The sequence below is a fragment of the Lucilia sericata genome, unplaced genomic scaffold (genome assembly GCF_015586225.1).
Source record: "Lucilia sericata isolate MDLA Ls3-8-SP2 unplaced genomic scaffold, ASM1558622v1 Contig000278F_arrow, whole genome shotgun sequence".
Taxonomy (NCBI): domain Eukaryota; kingdom Metazoa; phylum Arthropoda; class Insecta; order Diptera; family Calliphoridae; genus Lucilia; species Lucilia sericata.
Genome location: NW_023994303.1, coordinates 261,722 through 279,410, shown reverse-complemented (window position 1 = coordinate 279,410; position 17,689 = coordinate 261,722). Strand labels below are relative to the sequence as shown.

General features: G+C 29.6%; 1 protein-coding gene across 1 annotated transcript; it reads right to left on the bottom strand.

Annotated features, from left to right (window-relative positions):
- Window positions 1-16,375: 16,375 nt before the first annotated feature.
- LOC119603166 lies at window positions 16,376-17,099 on the bottom strand. The gene is made up of 2 exons (XM_037955117.1): window positions 17,042-17,099; window positions 16,376-16,974 (listed from the first exon to the last, which is right to left on the bottom strand). Exon 2 carries the CDS (start codon window positions 16,813-16,815, stop codon window positions 16,423-16,425), a length of 393 nt encoding a protein of 130 aa, XP_037811045.1. The 5' UTR covers window positions 16,816-16,974; window positions 17,042-17,099; the 3' UTR covers window positions 16,376-16,422.
- Window positions 17,100-17,689: the final 590 nt, after the last annotated feature.

The window sequence follows — 17,689 nt, the reverse complement described above, 5'->3', positions numbered from 1 at the left end:
CCTAAGGAGTTCGGATAGCTATTTCTTCATTGTTTCCAAAAAAAATTAAAATTTTTTTAAATAATTTTTTAAAACAATTTTTTTTTTAAATGGGCTTTTTTTGCTAAAAAGAAAGCTTATTTTCATTAAGTTTCCTTTAAGGCTTTTATGATTGCTTAGTGGGATATATCAAAAGAAAGTTTAGACCATTTTGTGTTTAGAGCTTTGTGATAACTTTGTGACTGGCCTACTATCCAATAGTATTAACGTTGGTGCAAATTTCATCTACATCGGAAGACATTTAGTCACTAGGGTCACTTGATACAAAATTGTCCATTTATGTATACTTAGTTATATATATATATTTAAAAAAATAAAATCTAATTTTTATAAATTTATTAATCAAATGAATTAGTTTGTTTGGTAGAAAATGTTTTAAAAACCAATTAAGTTGATGATTAAAACAATCAAATTATTAATTGATTACTCACAATGTTAAAGGAATGCTTGACCTTTAACAATGCGTTGAGCATTTACAAAAAATATCACTTTATTATCAAATTTGAACATATAAAGTGTTTTATAAATTGTCAGGAAACTTGAATATTATATGCCTAAAATCGTATTGACTATTTAGGAATTATAAACATTGTTAGCATAAGAAATCAAAATAAAATATTTAAAAAAAAAACTAAAATAGAAAAGTTGGCCAGAAAATTTTTTTCAATCAATTAAAAAACTAATTGAATCAATTAAAAATTTAATCAAATTTGTAAACTTAGGTTTTAAACAACGAGATAATTAAGACAAATAAAAAATTGCTTAAATTAAAATTAAAGAAAGAGAAAAACATGTTAATTGAAAATAAACTACTGATAATTTTTTCTGTGTAATAAATAAGTTAATCAACTTCATTATTGCATATTTTATTTTTAATAAAATAAAAAAAAAAACAAGTAAGAAATTATAGTCGGGCGAGACCGACCATATAATACCCTACACCTGATACAAAAATAAAATGTGATTTAGTTTTAACAATAAAGCATTTAAGTTGAATTGTACCTTGTCTCAGATGTACTTAAGCCATTTATTGTTGAATAAACTTGTGGATATTTAAGTCAAATTTAGAAGGGGGCTTTGTATAGGGGCTATGGTCAAATGAGACCCTATAATTATAAAATTCATGAGAATCATAAAGGCTAGTATAGAACTTGGTTTTGCAGCTTTTTGTCGAGATACGAGTTATTCGGCGGGTTCAGTTGTATGGGGACTAGGTGAAATAATGGACTAATGTAAACCATTTTCAATAGGCTTCGTCTCCGGTAACATAGAAGATCATGCACCAAATTTCATTGAATTATCTTAAAATTGCGACCTGTAGTTTGATTACAATGTTTACAAGCCCTATGGACCGATGTAAACCATTTTCAATAGGCTTCGTCTCCGATACTATAGAAGATCGTGTTCCAAATTTCAATGAATTATCTTCAAAATTGCGACCTGTAGTTTGATTACAAGGTTTACAAGCCCTATTCGGCGGGTTCAGTTGTATAGGGGCTAGGAGAAATAATGGTCCGATGTAAACCATTTGCAATAGGCTTCGTCTCCGGTAACATAGAAGATCATGCACCAAATTTCATTGAATTATCTTAAAATTGCGACCTGTAGTTTGATTACAATGTTTACAAGCCCTAAAGACAAGCCCTATTCGGCGGGTTCAGTTGTATGGGGGCTAGGAGAAATAATGGACCGAACCATTTTCAATAGGCTTCGTCCCTGTGACAATAGAAGCTACCATTGAACTATCTTCAAAATTGCGACCTGCAGATTGATTACAATGTTTACACGGACGTACGGACAGACGGACGGACATAGCTAAATCGACTTAGAAAATGATTCTAAGCCGATTGGTATACTTTAAGGTGGGTATAGGGCCAATATTATTGTGCGTTACAAACATCAGCACAAACCCAATATACCCTCCCCACCAAAGTGGTGTAGGGTATAATAATTGAAGTCGGTTATGCTTGACACTATACCAGTGTTTTTCATAAGACTTTGTATGGGGAACCAGGTCCGGAATTTATAACAACTTAGGAATTTAAAACTTCCGGAATTGTTATAACTTATCATAGATGTAGGTCAATTATATTTATGTTCATATATCCAATTCACAAACAGCGTTGTATCATTGTAAGTCATATTTTTCACTATTGTTAATAAATTTACAAATACAATAATACAACGCTGATACTAAATTAGACAATAATTAGCGACCCTTATTATAAGGATTAATATGTATATATATTTAAAATTTTGCGATAATTTACACTACAATCTCAAATAATTGATTATTTTACAAAATAATAAAATTACATACATATTTTTAAATCGCAAGTTTATAAATACATTCATTATTATGTATTGAATTAATAAACCATATGAGTACAAATACAAGAGAATAATGTGAATTTTAAATGAGATAAGATAATTGTCTTTCACTTTAAAAAAAAAATCATAGGCTCGATTTAAATTCAGCCAGTATAAAACTGAAAAAATAATATAAATATAATTTAGTTATTAAAAAGAAGAGCTTAAAAGAAGTCTTAAAAATTATATTTTCAACATAAAAAGTTTAAAAGTGTTTAAATAAAAATGCAAATCTATAAAGTTTTCTTAATTGCTATAATATTTCTAAACGCATACCATTTTAGTCATGCTCTACCACGTCGTGAATTGAGAAAAACCTCTTCTATAGAAGCAGAACGTCAGGCATTTCAAAATTATGCCGGTAATCGAAATACATTTACACATGATGTTGAAAACTATCATAGATTAGACTCGAATTATGGTCGCAGTAATACCGATGGAAAGCAGAAATCTTCTGATGATGGTACAGTTTTAAGAATGCGACATAATTGTGTGTGTATTATAAGTGGAAGATGTGCTAGGGCGGGAGCTTGTTAAGAAAATATTAATTTTTATTTCTTTATTATTTCCTATATTATATATACATAAATATAAAGGTTTATATGTATTAAATAAATCAAATAATTGAATATGTATGTTTTTTATTAGGGAAATTGCAAATTATTTTGGTTTGAATTACAGAATTTGGTCAATCTTTTTGCTCTTGCGATAACGAACAGGAATTGGTTCAAGTTTAGAAATACGTTAAAGAGAAATTTTAAATAAATAAAAAAAAATTTAAGTCCATTTTTTCTTAAAATCAACAGTAATTTAAATCATAACAAAATTTTTATAAGGCAACAACCTTAGACATGTGTTTAATTAATCATTGCGTTTCTTTTTCCTAAGCAACGATTCTAAAAATATTGCGAAAAAGTAAATAACATACATATGTATTATTTCATTGTTTAAAACAAATTTATTATTTATTTTTTGCTAAACAATAAAACAGAATTATGTATATGACGATGACGAATTCTTTTTACCCTTCGATTTTGAGTCCAAACAATATACATATTCTGTTAATAATAACATATGGCAAAAAATGCGCATTATAACAACCCGGTTTTTGCAATTTTGCAAGATTTTTAGCAAAATATTATAAACATATGGCAACGCTACAATATGAAAATGAGAGAAAAATGAGAGGATCGCCAGAGAGCGCAATAAAAATAAAATAGAATCTATCTCAACCACAACATCGCTCTCCATACAAAATGTATGAAAACTCATTGTCGTCAGCGGTTGTGGTTCCAATAGTAATCAAGCTGCATCACTGGTTTAAATCAGTTACCGGCAGAGAGTAAAAACTTAGCTCTGTGTCTGAGACTGTGAGCAAGAGAGATCATCAGAGAGTTATTTGTTGGCAATTTATCACAAACTCTTTTGCAGAATGCTTAGGTCATATACTAGTTATTTATAGCTCAAATCTTGAAACAAACAATAAAAATAAAGATTTTTACTTGAATAATGTTATTTGTACTTCGTACATATTGTTAAAGTGTGTTTTGAGTAAAACTCAAGTACCGATTTCTGTATGAAATCTATTAAAAATAGAGTGATGCATGAGAATGCAGATGAATAAAGATCTTTCTTATGGCTTATTTACAATATTTTTTTCCTGTAACAAACAAAATCATAATTTTAAACATCTTTGAGTTCAATTCTATGTCAATTTGTTATGATCGTTTAACCGATCGACGCTTAATCGTTTGAATACTATTATATACCCTTCACCATAGTGTGTTAAAAAAATAAATTTTATAAAGTTTCAGTTTACTTAATTTTTCCCGACTCTACCATTACCCCAAACGAAACACCAAAAAACAAAATATAAAAGAAACATACGTTTTTTTCCTAATAAGCAATGTTGTTGTTGCTTTTTTGTCAAAGCATGCAAAAAAAGTATTTTTTTAATGAAATTTTCAGAAGTTGTCTCGGATTTTTGTTTATATCTCCGTTTATGGAAGGATTTTGCTGATTTTAAATAGGAAACTTCTCGAAAGCATGTCTGACAGAATTATTGATGATTTGGATAATGAAAATATCAGGGGTCTTAAAAAAATTAATTTCAACAGACAGACGGACATGGCTTAATCGACTCCGCTATTTATAAGGATCCCCAACATACATATGTATATGCATTATAGGGTCAGAAATTTAAGGAAATTACAAACGGAATAACAAACTTATATATACCCTTCTCACGAAGGTGAAGGGTATAAAAATAATATACAAGGTTTATTCAATTCAATATTGTCATAACTATAAATTCAAGATTTTGAAAAATTAAGTACCCAAAAATGTACGGCATGTAAAGGTGTAAGAGTGGTGTAAGAGTAATTTTTATTGTAAACAGTTATTGGCAAAGAGCTGTCTCATTCTCTTTTTTTGCCTTCATATGTATGTACGTAAGCCCCTGATCGGCAAAGAGCTTTGTTAAGAGCTTTCTTGCACTCTTAATTTTACACGCATGTATCCTTAAACATGTATCATCAGTAAGAGAACTTATTTTTTACTGTCTGCCGATGTAGGACGTAAGCTAATATATTTATAAAATCAAACTAATCTGGGGCGCTCATTTATCAATCAAAATCACAACAAATTTACATTTGCGCGTTATCTCGTTGTAAGCTCGATTTGTTGAAGTTTTTAGTAAAACAATATTCAAAGTCAGTATTTTTCATATCACGTTTTTTGGGTTCATATAAATAAGCTATTTATTAAAAAATAGCAACAACTTATAACAATGTGCTTGAGAATATCAAAACGATATCATTTTATTGTAGCAAAAAAGTGGTGGTATGAGTTACAACAATAAGTTATAAATATACAAACGAAAGTGAAATTAAAATTCATTACAACAAATAATGAAATAAGATAAAAACAAGGGGGGAGGAAAAGGAAAAAGGGAAGAAGAAAAAAAAAAAGGGGGGGGGGGGGAAAGAGGCAGGCCCGGGACAGAGGGGGAGGCAAAGAAGGACCAGGAGAGAGAGAAAAAAAAACGAACGAACGAACGAACGAACGAACGAACGAACGAACGAACGAACGAACGAACGAACGAACGAACGAACGAACGAACGAACGAAAACGAACGAACGAACGAACGAACGAAAACGAACGAACGAACGAACGAAACGAACGAACGAACGAACGAACGAACGAACGAACGAACGAACGAACGAACGAACGAACGAACGAAAACGAACGAACGAACGACAACGAACGAACGAACGAACGAACGAACGAACGAACGAACGAACGAACGAACGAACGAACGAACGAACGAACGAACGAAAACAACGAACGAACGAACGAACGAACGAACGAACGAACGAACGAACGAACGAACGAACGAACGAACGAACTAACGAACGAACGAACGAACGAACGAACGAACGAACGAACGAACGAACGAAGAACGAACGAACGAACGAACGAACGAACGAACGAACTAACGAACGAACAAACGAAACGAACGAACGAAAGAACGAACGAACGAACGAACGAACAACGAACGAGAACGAACGAAGAACGAACGAACGAACGAACGAACGAACGAACGAACGAACGAACGAACGAACAAAACGAACGAAAACGAACGAACGAACGAACGAACGAACGAAGAACGAACGAACTAACGAACTAACGAACTAACTAACGAACGAACTAACGAACGAACGAACGAAAACTAACGACGAACTAACGAACTAACTACCTAACTACTAAATAACTAACTAACTAACTAACTAACACTAATAACTAACTAACTAACTTAACTACCTAACTAACTAACTAACTAACTAACTAACTAACTAAAACTAACTAACTAATACTAACTAACTAACTAACTAATACCTAACTAACTAACTAACTAAACTAACTAAACTAACTAACTAACTAACTATCTAACTAACTAACTAACTAACTAACTAAACAACTAACTAACCTATCTAACTAACTAACTAAGTAACAAAGTAACTAAGCCATTACTTCAAACATTCTAAGTAATGCTGACGGTATGTAGCAGTTTACCAGAAAATTTCGAATGGATTTATAAAAAAACATTAATTCAGATTTAAATGTCTATAAAATTTCTTTCAATTAAAGTTTCGACTTAAACCGGTCTCTTGCCCAAACAGACACAAACTCATGAATATAGATTTATAAATAAATTCTAACACAAAGTGTACCTATAAAAAAATACTGATAAGAAAATTTTGAGACTATAAACAAAACAAAAATTTATTAAAATGAATTGTCATATTCAAAACAAAGATGAAATCATTTCAAAAAAAAAATAGTCACCAAAAGAAACTTGAACTGTGAAGAGAAATTTATAATAAACTTAAAAGTTAATTTAAACTAAATTAAAATGCATTTTATTATAAAAATTTTAATATTTGCTATAATTTTTATACACAAATCTACAGTTGGATTATCTTACAACATTACTAGCAGTAGGCCGAATAACAAAACAATTATTCAGCCAAATTATCAGACTTTTAATGCGACTATAATTAATAATACAATGATCAACAATAATATCAGTAATATCCAAATTGGTTCGATTTTCCATGCACCTATCAATTGCAAATGTAAAACCGTTACCGGCAAATGTCTTCGTCATAATAATTGTTAAAACAAAATGTGATTTTATATGTAAAATATTTTTTATAATAAAAAATAAATAATAATAAAACAATAGAAAAGGAGTTTTAAAGCGATTATTTTCGTAACAAGTGAACGGATACCAGTAGTAAGACTTATGAAATCTATATAAATTTAGAATCAAGCAATTTGTCGTCAATATGACTAAGAAACCAATTGCATATTATGATGTAAGCAAAATGTTAATTTTTATATACAAAAATTGCGTATCAAAACAACAAAAACAATTTAGAGATCTATGTTCGGCTATTACGAATCATAAATACCCTTCACCTATATGTTAGTTTTTTTAATTTTTTTGGTTTTCGTAACCACAAATGTAAAGAACCGAGGAGTTCTGCGTGTTGAAAAGATTTTCGGTAGTGGACCTTATATGGGATCAGGAAATAATTTCGCAAAATCATTTGTATACATATACGAAATATGTATATTCTTGTCGAATTTTGTTCTGATGCCGTTTTTGAATAATGAGTTTTCTTCGATTAAGTGATTTTCGGAAGTGGCCCTTGTACGGGAACTATGATCAATTATGGATGGAACTGAAACCCATTTCTCTGATTGATTTGTATTCATACAAAACACAGTCGGATTGAATTTTGTACCAATAATGTTATTTGTTACCGAATTATGTCCGATTATGGACCGATCCAATTAAAATTTTGTAGAATGATTTTTATATATAAAACCATATTCGTGTCGAATTTTATCCAAATATCGTTATTAAGTAATGAGTTATTTACATTTAAGTGATTTTCAAAAGTAGACCTTGTATGGGAACTATGACCCATAATGAGATGATCTGGGAAAATTTTCTCTCAATAATTTGTATATATATTGATAACATATTCGTGTTGATTTTTGTCCCGATATTTTGATTGGTTAATTAATTAAGTTCATTTAATTGATTTTCGGAAGTAGGCCTTATATAACAGGTATGGGTAATTATGGACAGTTCCAGATTTCAGTTAGTAATACGATTTCTATTAGTATTCGATTTATATATGAAGGATTTCCTGTCAAGTAACCCAACTTTTGAAACATATGTCTTCCGATCAGGATGGACCCGATTCACCAATATTAGTCCTATTATATTGTAGTTTAGACACAGTTGTTCAACAAGATCGGTCAAGTACTTTCTGAGTTACAGTGGATCAAATAATAGGTTTCTTCTTATCTATGTAACTTATTACCTATAGTTCGTAGCAAAAAGTGTTCCAAATAGTTTTGATAGCTAATTTTATAAATCTTTGGGAAAAAAATATTTAAAAAAAATATTTAAAAAAAGATTAAAAAAATTTTTGGATTTTTTTTTTTTTTTTTTGCAAAATAATTTTTTTTAATTTTTCTCAATTTAATAGGATTAAGATTGCTACAAATTTCAGACCGATAATAAGTTTTCGTTTTCAAAAGTTCGGTCACTTAACATGAAGTCTCCCCTATATACTTTATAGGTTTCGAAAATCATATTGTAGAAATTACAAACGGAATGACAAGCCTATATATACCCTTCTTACAAAGGTAAAGGGTATAAAAATGCTGATAAGAAAATTCTAAAAGCCAAAAATATAATTGAAATTCTTGTTATTTAAATTTATTCAGTCATTTTAAGAAACCTGATACGAGAGGAAATCTTATAATATTTTTACTAAAATTATTTTATAATTTAAATAAAATGCGAATTACTTTACTAATTTTCGCAATTGCAATAATTATAATACAAAAATTTGCATACGGTTTACCCTACAAAATCTACAGCAACAGTTTGAATAATACACAAGTAAATCTGCTTAAAAATCATAGTGTAAATTTGATCCAAAATAATACGAGACAGCACCACACCAACAACAACAACAATGTTACAGTTCAAACTGGCACCGTTTTTCGAACAGTTCGAAATTGTAAATGTCGATCTGTTGTGACTGGCAAATGTCGTCATCGTAGTAAATGTTAAAATGACAGGAAAGAAAACAATTATAATAAAGAATTTTTTATGATAAGAAAATGTTGAATGTATGTTTTAATTAAGAAGCAGCCTGTTTAATCGCCAAAAGCAGGCAGATAGTAAGTATATTTTACCACAAGCTTAAACAGAAACAAAATAAGCCAGAGAGAGAGGTTTAAATCAGTTATTAACAAAGATGAGCTCTCATTCTAGGTTTAACGCTCACAGTTAATTCAGTCATGAGCTTTATTAATATGAAAGAAGTAAGAATTTATAGTCGGGCATGGCCGACCATATGATATCCTACACCAGTGATTATGTTACAAATTTTGATTATTGTTTTTAATAATAAAGTGTTTAGTTTCATTTCGATCTTAATTCAGAAATATTTTAACAAAAAAAGGGATTTTGTAAAAGAGGGGTTATATGGGGGCCAGAGATACAAGCCGAGACGGCTAAAATCGCCGCCGCCGACTTCTTTCGGCTCAAAAGCTAAGCCGGCTTAAACGTAGCCGCTGATAAACATGTATTTCAGAACATAATTTCACCAATTTGAACGGAGTTGCCACTATTTTAAATTCTTATGGCAAAATGAAAAGAGTTGCCACACAATATTGTGCTAATATTAAAATAGTGAAAACTACTATAAATGTCCATTTTCTGCAGAAAAAAAACTTATATAGAGTCAGGTTTCTATGTAACAGACTATTATACAAAGATTTTTCAATATAATAAACCTTATAAGGTCAATTTCTAAAGAAAAAGTTAAATTGAGCCGACAATTTAGCCGCCGCCGATATTTTCTGTAATAAGCTGCCGCCGCCGACCCAAAATGGTTGCGCCGCCGCCGCCGATCATTTCGCATCGGCTTGTATCTCTGATGGGGGCAGGGGGTTAATATGGTCCTATCCTTATAGATTTTGGTAGAGGGATTTAGGCCTACATCAGTTACTTATGGAGAATATCATCGTGATATTAGTGTTTACAAGTGAATTTTGACCATAAAGTCATTTTCTGAATGGGACTTAGTATGGGGGATAGGGTCAAACGAGGCCCGATCATTACGAAAATCACCAGTATCATTTTGGAGTGATACAAGAACATTTAACATATTTATGTATTGGGGCTATACGAAATTATGGACCGATTTTAACCATTTCCAATAGGCTTCGTTCTTGGGTCAGAAGAAGAGTAGGTGCTAAATTTCATCTAATTATCTTGAAAATTTCGACCTGACAGACAGACAGACATAGCTAAATCTTCGAAAGTGATTCTGAGCCGATTAGTATACTTTAAGGTGGGTGTAAGACGAATATTTTTGGGTGTTACAAATATCAGCACAAACACATAATACCCTCCCCATTATAGTGGTGTCGGGCATAACTATATATTGAATTTCCAAACACGTATTATTATTAATTAGCATTTATTAGTTAATAACAAATTATTGTACACAATTAAAATCTATAAACAACGACCTTTAAAATCTGTTTGTTGACAATTGGAAGGGGCTCTTAAAATTGTACGTAAAGAGAAATTAACATCTTCATTATCACTATTAACTTTTACATTATTATTATTGTTGAATGGTGTGCTGGGGACAACCGATTTTGGAGTCGTCATAGGCCTTTGATGCTGTAAGTTTATTGGCAAATTATTAATTCTTTGGTGAAATGCTAAATCAGGTTGAAAATCATTTGAATTTTTTCGAAGTTGTTTATAGTTTGGACCAAGTTCTGCTTTATCGTTTCCTCCTAAAGGCTTTTCAGTTGCTAGATTTTTATGTGATTGGCAATAGTATTGTTTAGAAACTGTACTGATTATTACGAAAAGTAAAATAAATTTACACATATTTAGTTTTAATTAAAAAAACAGATTAATACTGGTTTAAATGAAATAAAATTTTGTAGCAAATTTTTGAAAAACAAAAATTTTTAATTCTGTCTGAAACGCTTAAACACTTTATTGTTCGATCACTTTTGAATTAATAATAACACAATTTACTTGATCTGTGAGACATTCTTAATTGCTATACAGCAAAAAAAAAACTTGAACATTTATTTAAAAACAGTAATAAAATCTTATATATTATTTAATAAAAACAAAACAGATAACGTATATAAAAATATATATATCGGCGGTAATGATTTTTAAATTTTAAATTAAAAGACATGAGCAGTTAATAGATCCGTTAATAGATCGTCATCTGATATTCTCTACACAGAAAACACTGATAATGCGTTTTAATTATAAAATTAATTGTCTCAAGCAGGTTTTTCACTTATCAACAAAATAATCATTTCAATTAAGTTTGATTCATAAATTTGATTTAGTTTATTAATCAAATTAATTAAACAGTTAGGTAAAAAATTTATTAAAAATGTATTCGATGATTGCAACAATTAACAGAATGCTTACTTTAACAATAAGTTACCCACTCTCAAAAAGTGATTTTTTTTGTAAAATGTACTTCTTAAAACTTTGAAGTCCCTTAAAAAGGACACAGGTTCACGAAATTAAAAACTAAAAACGCAGTTTTTTTCATTAAATTAATAGTTTATATGGACGGTGTATTAAGCATGGATAATACAGGCCGACAAATTTTTAATCCAGAGACCGAAGTATACTTTTTTTGTTGAAGTTGACGGACAGACGTACAGACATCGTTAAGTCGAATGAGAAAGTGATTTCGAGTCAGTAGGAACATTATCAGAAGGGTGTGAATTCCGTATTTTTGTTTATTATAATACCCTCCGCATTATATGTAGTATAGGGTGTAAATACCATTAATATACCAAAAACCATAAGTTTTAATGCTTTAGGTGCAGATATCTCGAAGAAGAAAGATAATATGTCAGATAATAAGCCTTTATTTTAAAGTTTTCAGAATGGACTTTCAGATGGCATACAACATTTTATAAATAAAGTTGTCGTGGCGCTGTTATAATGTTTCAAAAATGGTGTTTTCTCAAATTTCAGGACACGATATGTCAAATCAAAGATGGTCTCGACTTTTTTAACTTTCAGTGTATATACACTTTATAAAGCTGAAATATTGTGGAAATTACAAATGGAATGACAAATTTATATATAATAAAATCGTCCAAAAATAAAAAATATTTTAGAACAAATATAGTTTTTTTAATAGTTTTTTTTAATCACATTATTAAATTATCTAAATATATACATAATAAATCAATTTTATTAGTTAGAATTCGAAACATCAGCCACACACTTGTCTACTAACGATTCGACTTAAGACACAATTCAAAGAAAACTATTTTGCTGGGTTACACATGACACTTTAAGAACATTTGTTTAAATATATTTGCAATGAACTTGAACTTGCTGTTGAATAAAAACACAATTTAAATAAACAATATTTTTTCAACTTCCAACGCCTGTAGTGCAATAATTTCATTTTTTGTTTTCTATAGAATTTCACAATTGAAATTTTTATCAACCAGAAAATGAGTCATAAGTTTAAATAATATTTATTTTTTTTTTTTTAGTTAACAATTTAAAATATTTTATGCTTACTTTGCATTATAAATAATTTTATGGATTTTATTTAATACTTAATACATTTTCCCTTAAAATTAACTTTCTTGCAATTTTTGGGTGCATCTTGAATGGTTCTCTGTTGAAACTCCAGCTCAACGTCATCATTAGCATCAGCATAGATATGATTTTGATTGTGTTGATAACTAGGTTCACTTGTATCCATATTTGGATTAACATATTCTGGTCTATGATATTGATCCTGAGGTATTTGTACTAAACGATTATATAGTATATAATGTACATTATTGTATAAAGGATATTGTTGTTGCCCTTTAAATTCTTCATTATGGTGATAGTTTTCCTTATGCTGATGACTATGGTGGCCACAATAGGTTCCAACTTCTGGCGAATCAATATCTTCTGTTAACGATTGTGCTCTATAAGGTAAACTATAGCAGTATTGCAATGTTGCAAGTAGTATTGCAAAAAATATTTGCAATTTCGACATTATTGGTTTTATAATTTATAAAATTTTTGTTAAATACGTTCTGCGTTTTTCAATTTCTAGTTTATAACTAACAAAATTTTATAAAGAATTTCTAATATTAAAAGTGTTTTTAATACATAAGAATACAAATGTTTATGATCAGTTTTGTTAAAGAATTAATTAATTAATTTTTATATATGAACACTTATTTTTAAGGAAAGGTAAATAAAAGAGGACTTTTTTACCCTGGTTTTTGGTTAATACATTTAAATATGTTTTGCCTATCCTATTCATAATCTTAAGACGATCGAATGAATAAGGAAGTTAGAGTCAAAGTATCGCTAAACTTTACAATATAATGGTTTAATTTGGTTGGAGGTACAATGTACCTGGTACATGCTTAGGTGAAATGGTGAACCGATTTTGCGCATTCTCAATACCAAACGAACCTTATCAAAACTCCTCCTGACGGATAGAATCTTATAAAGACCTACAATATACATACACAGAGAAAACAGATTCATTGTGACAACCGAATTTGTTTCCAATCGAATTCAGTCGGTTCTCACAACTATGCCATAATTCGATTGTAATTACTGTAAAATTCGTTTACTATTACTGAATATATGGTGTACACAACTATTTTAAATTATTATTCGGTAATCTGGATTGAAATTATCGGTATACGCAACTGAAATATTATTTATTGAAAACCAATTTGTGGATTATGTGTATTTTAAAATAAATTTTATTTTGTTTAAAACATTTACAATCAAATATGAATATGTATGTATGTATGTAAATACAAACTTATAAATATAAACCAGCAACATTTCCCTTCTTGTTTTGAGATTTTGATGGTATGTACTTGGGATTTTGCTCTTCATACTGTCCAACATTTCCAAAGCTACCTTTCCACGCTTTTCCGCTGCTGTAAAATGATTAAAAATTATTGAAAATAACCACAATTGATTTTAAGATATATAATGGACTAAACATTACCTTTTTTATCAGCATTAAGTTATCTTCAAATGTAATTAGATTTTTTTTAAAATTATAAATTCGTTTTATTTTATTTATTTTTGTTAACGTCAACTATAATTATCAAATAATCGGTTGTGAACACCGAATTTGGTTCCTTTAACCGCAATAGTTTTTTAAATAATTTTCCCAATTGATAATTGGTTGCAATGATCAATATTTTTTACTTTCTACTGATTTTCGGTTACAGCGACTAATATTTGACGTTCTAAAGTTCTAATCCTAAATAAAATTCGGCTGCATTTACTGAATTAACAAAAGAATTTACTAACCGATACAATTCAGTTCAAATTATTGATTTGGAAATTGTTAAAACCACAATTCGATTATTATTATGGTTTTTTAATACTGAGTATAGAAAATCGGTTAATTATACAGTTTTTCAATAACAGCGATACAATTTTAATTAATTTAACTGAATATTTATCATGGTAACCGATTTCCAATCGATCTGTTTTCTGTGTGTATACATATATCCTTTATGAGTCTACGACCAATATGTATTACAGAGAGAATGAGAAAATCTTTGTTTAAGGAACGTCTCCTTAGGAGCCTCTCTTGAGAAAATCATTTGAGTCTAAATATTTAATTTGAAAAAGTTTTGTAGAAACCACTATAAATCTAAAAAACTTAATGAAGCTTGACTCATTGTAGATTTTTGCGCATATATTAGGTTCCGTACTTGGCATTCAGAAAACTATATTTTTGATTCTTATAGAAATTTCAAGTAAAACTTGTTTCTTTATTGTCGTTTCAAATTAAATGAAAGATCTTTGGACTTTGCACTTATTTTAACAACAAAATTAATTTTTATAGCCAGCAAATTGATTCGACTTTCTAGTAGAATTAATACCTTAAGATTTCTGTTTTTAATTAATTTTTTTTTGTTTACATTTCTTATCATTTAATTATAAATGTAAACAAATTTCGCTTTAGATTTCTCTCAGCATCATGTTTTTTCTATACTCTCCAGCAGAGTGATAAGGTATAGCCTATGTATGTGTAAATGTATAATACTTTTAAAATCGATGTCTTCCGATTTGTATGTACTATTGGATAGTAGACCAGACACAAATTTTCAACTCTATCGGTTAAGAACTGTTGGACTTAGAGGGGGTCAAAGTTGGACATTGAGCTCATTCAGGGTTTTATTCCTTTTTACCTATTGCTCCTAGCAAAAATTGTTCAAAGGAGTTCAGAAAGCTATTTCTTCATTGTTTCCAAAAAATATAGTACATTCGTGACGAAAGATATATTAGAGCCAACCAGGCGGTTAGACGTTAATGGAAATTACTGTCTTTTTCGGATGCATTGACTTTTTGTCAAACTGCTGGGTATTGTTAAAATGCTTCCCATAAAATTTTGTATTTGGTTACACAAAAATCAATTTAGTAGTTTACAGATAACCCTTGATCTGTGCAAATATAGATTATGTACTTTGATCAGGTGAAGAAACCAGCAGTAGAAAATCAAAATTATATAAAAGTCCACACATCAGACCGAATCTGTAATACCCTCCATGGAAAAATATCAAGAAAATTTCAACTTGATTTCGGATCTTACATGACTATCGTTGCTTTTGTATCGAACTCTACAGAACAGGGATTGTATTTCCTTTTTAAGAGGGAACTATGACCAATAATGTAGTGTGTTTAGGTGTGAGTACATTTCAGAGAATTATTTAGGATACATTTAAATTCGACTGGATCTGCACATAGAGAAAATGAAATATACACGCCTGGTACCAAATTGCCACCAAACTGTTCATAATTTGTCAATGCCATCCGTTGTCAAAGTACATACGTACGACAACACCATGTAATGTTGACAACATTGTAACAATTCGTTGTCGAAATCTAAATTTTATACACATCCGTTGTCTAAATGTTAACAAACGTGGTAAGCTCACTATTGACAAACAATCCGTGAGCTTACCACGTTTGTTAACATTTAGACAACGGATGTGTATAAAATTTAGATTTCGACAACGAATTGTTGCAATGTTGACAACGTTGCGTTGTCAACATTTCATAGTGTTGTCGTACGTACGTAAAATAAATTATAAACTCTTTGATATCAATTTGGTACCTTTTCCCTCTGTGTGCATATGTTTATTTGCATCACTTTATTGCTAATGATTCGAAATTATATTAAAACATATGTAAATGTGCATTTCAGTGTTAAAATTATCTTGGATTATTTATAATGTAGAGAATTGTTGTCTCACTTTTAGTTTCTTATTTTAAAAATAAAACCTTTATTATTAAAAAAAATGCAACAAATTTCAAATTGTTTAAAATAATGCTTTATTAATAAAATAAAAACAATTTCAACAATCCTGTTTTTTAGCACATCTTCCATTAAATTTACATTTACAATTTCGTACAGTTCGAAATAAGAATCGATTTTCCAATGTTATATTCGTAGTATTTAATTCATTATCAACAGCCGGCAAACTGCGTTGATTTAATTGATTCTGATGATATTTTGCATTATGTTTATAATCTTTAAATAAATTATTATTATTATGGCTCTCGTCAACAACGTCATCATCGTAATCATCTTCGGGAAAGATAATGGCTTTGGGTGCAGTTCGAATTTTCGGCTGAAATTCTATCACTTTATATCTTTGTTCATCTTCCCAATCGGAGGGAAATATTATTGTTGGCAAGCCAAAAGTTAATTTTATCAATATAATAGTTATTAAATAAATTTTAAACATCTTTGGTTTATGTTTTTCTTTTTTTTTATAAATAAGTTTTAAATAGAAGTTTTTCTTGTTATTTTTGTTTTTATATTATTTTACTTCAATTTTTATTTGATTTTTTTTTTTTTTTAACAAATACAACTTTGTCGAACAGCTTATTGTGCATAACTGATTCTGAAAACGCATTTAATTTACAATTTAATGAACCACTAAAGAAAATCAACTTGATTGAAATACATACAAATTAAATTTTTATTTTTCTTTACAAAATTAAATGAACAAATGCCAGTCTTCTTATCAACTGAATGTGTATTTCATTTTATGCCTTAAGAGAACACAAACAATTCATTTTGATCGGCAGCAGCTGTTTGGGACTTCCCCCATACGAGGTTTAACATTAAGAGTTCTGTGGTGTATTGGTGATGATCGTATTTTTAGTATAGTTGATATAATTGATTGTGAAAAAATTTTTTCAAGTTTATTTCTTTTGATATTACAAAAATTTTACATTTCTCAAGAAGTACTTTCTGTAATAAAAGTCAGACGTTTCAAACACAATCTCTCGGATATTCATGAAACGTATCAAATGAGTAGCAAATCAGCAAATGTAGTTATCAGCTAACACTTTTGTGAAAGCAAGGTATTACTGCAGATCAAGAGAGGATTCTTTACCGGTACCTAATTCAGGCTAGATATCGAACAGGAGATCTATCATGGGCATTATTACTATCAAATTTTTAAACATACCTAAACCCTACAGGTAGAAAAGTATAGACAGACATGACATGAATATTTAAGTCTTTTTCTGAAGGGAAATATGTATGGAGGCGTGAGTCGACTGAGGTCCGATCAATACTAAAATCGGCAGTATTGTTTATAATTTTATATA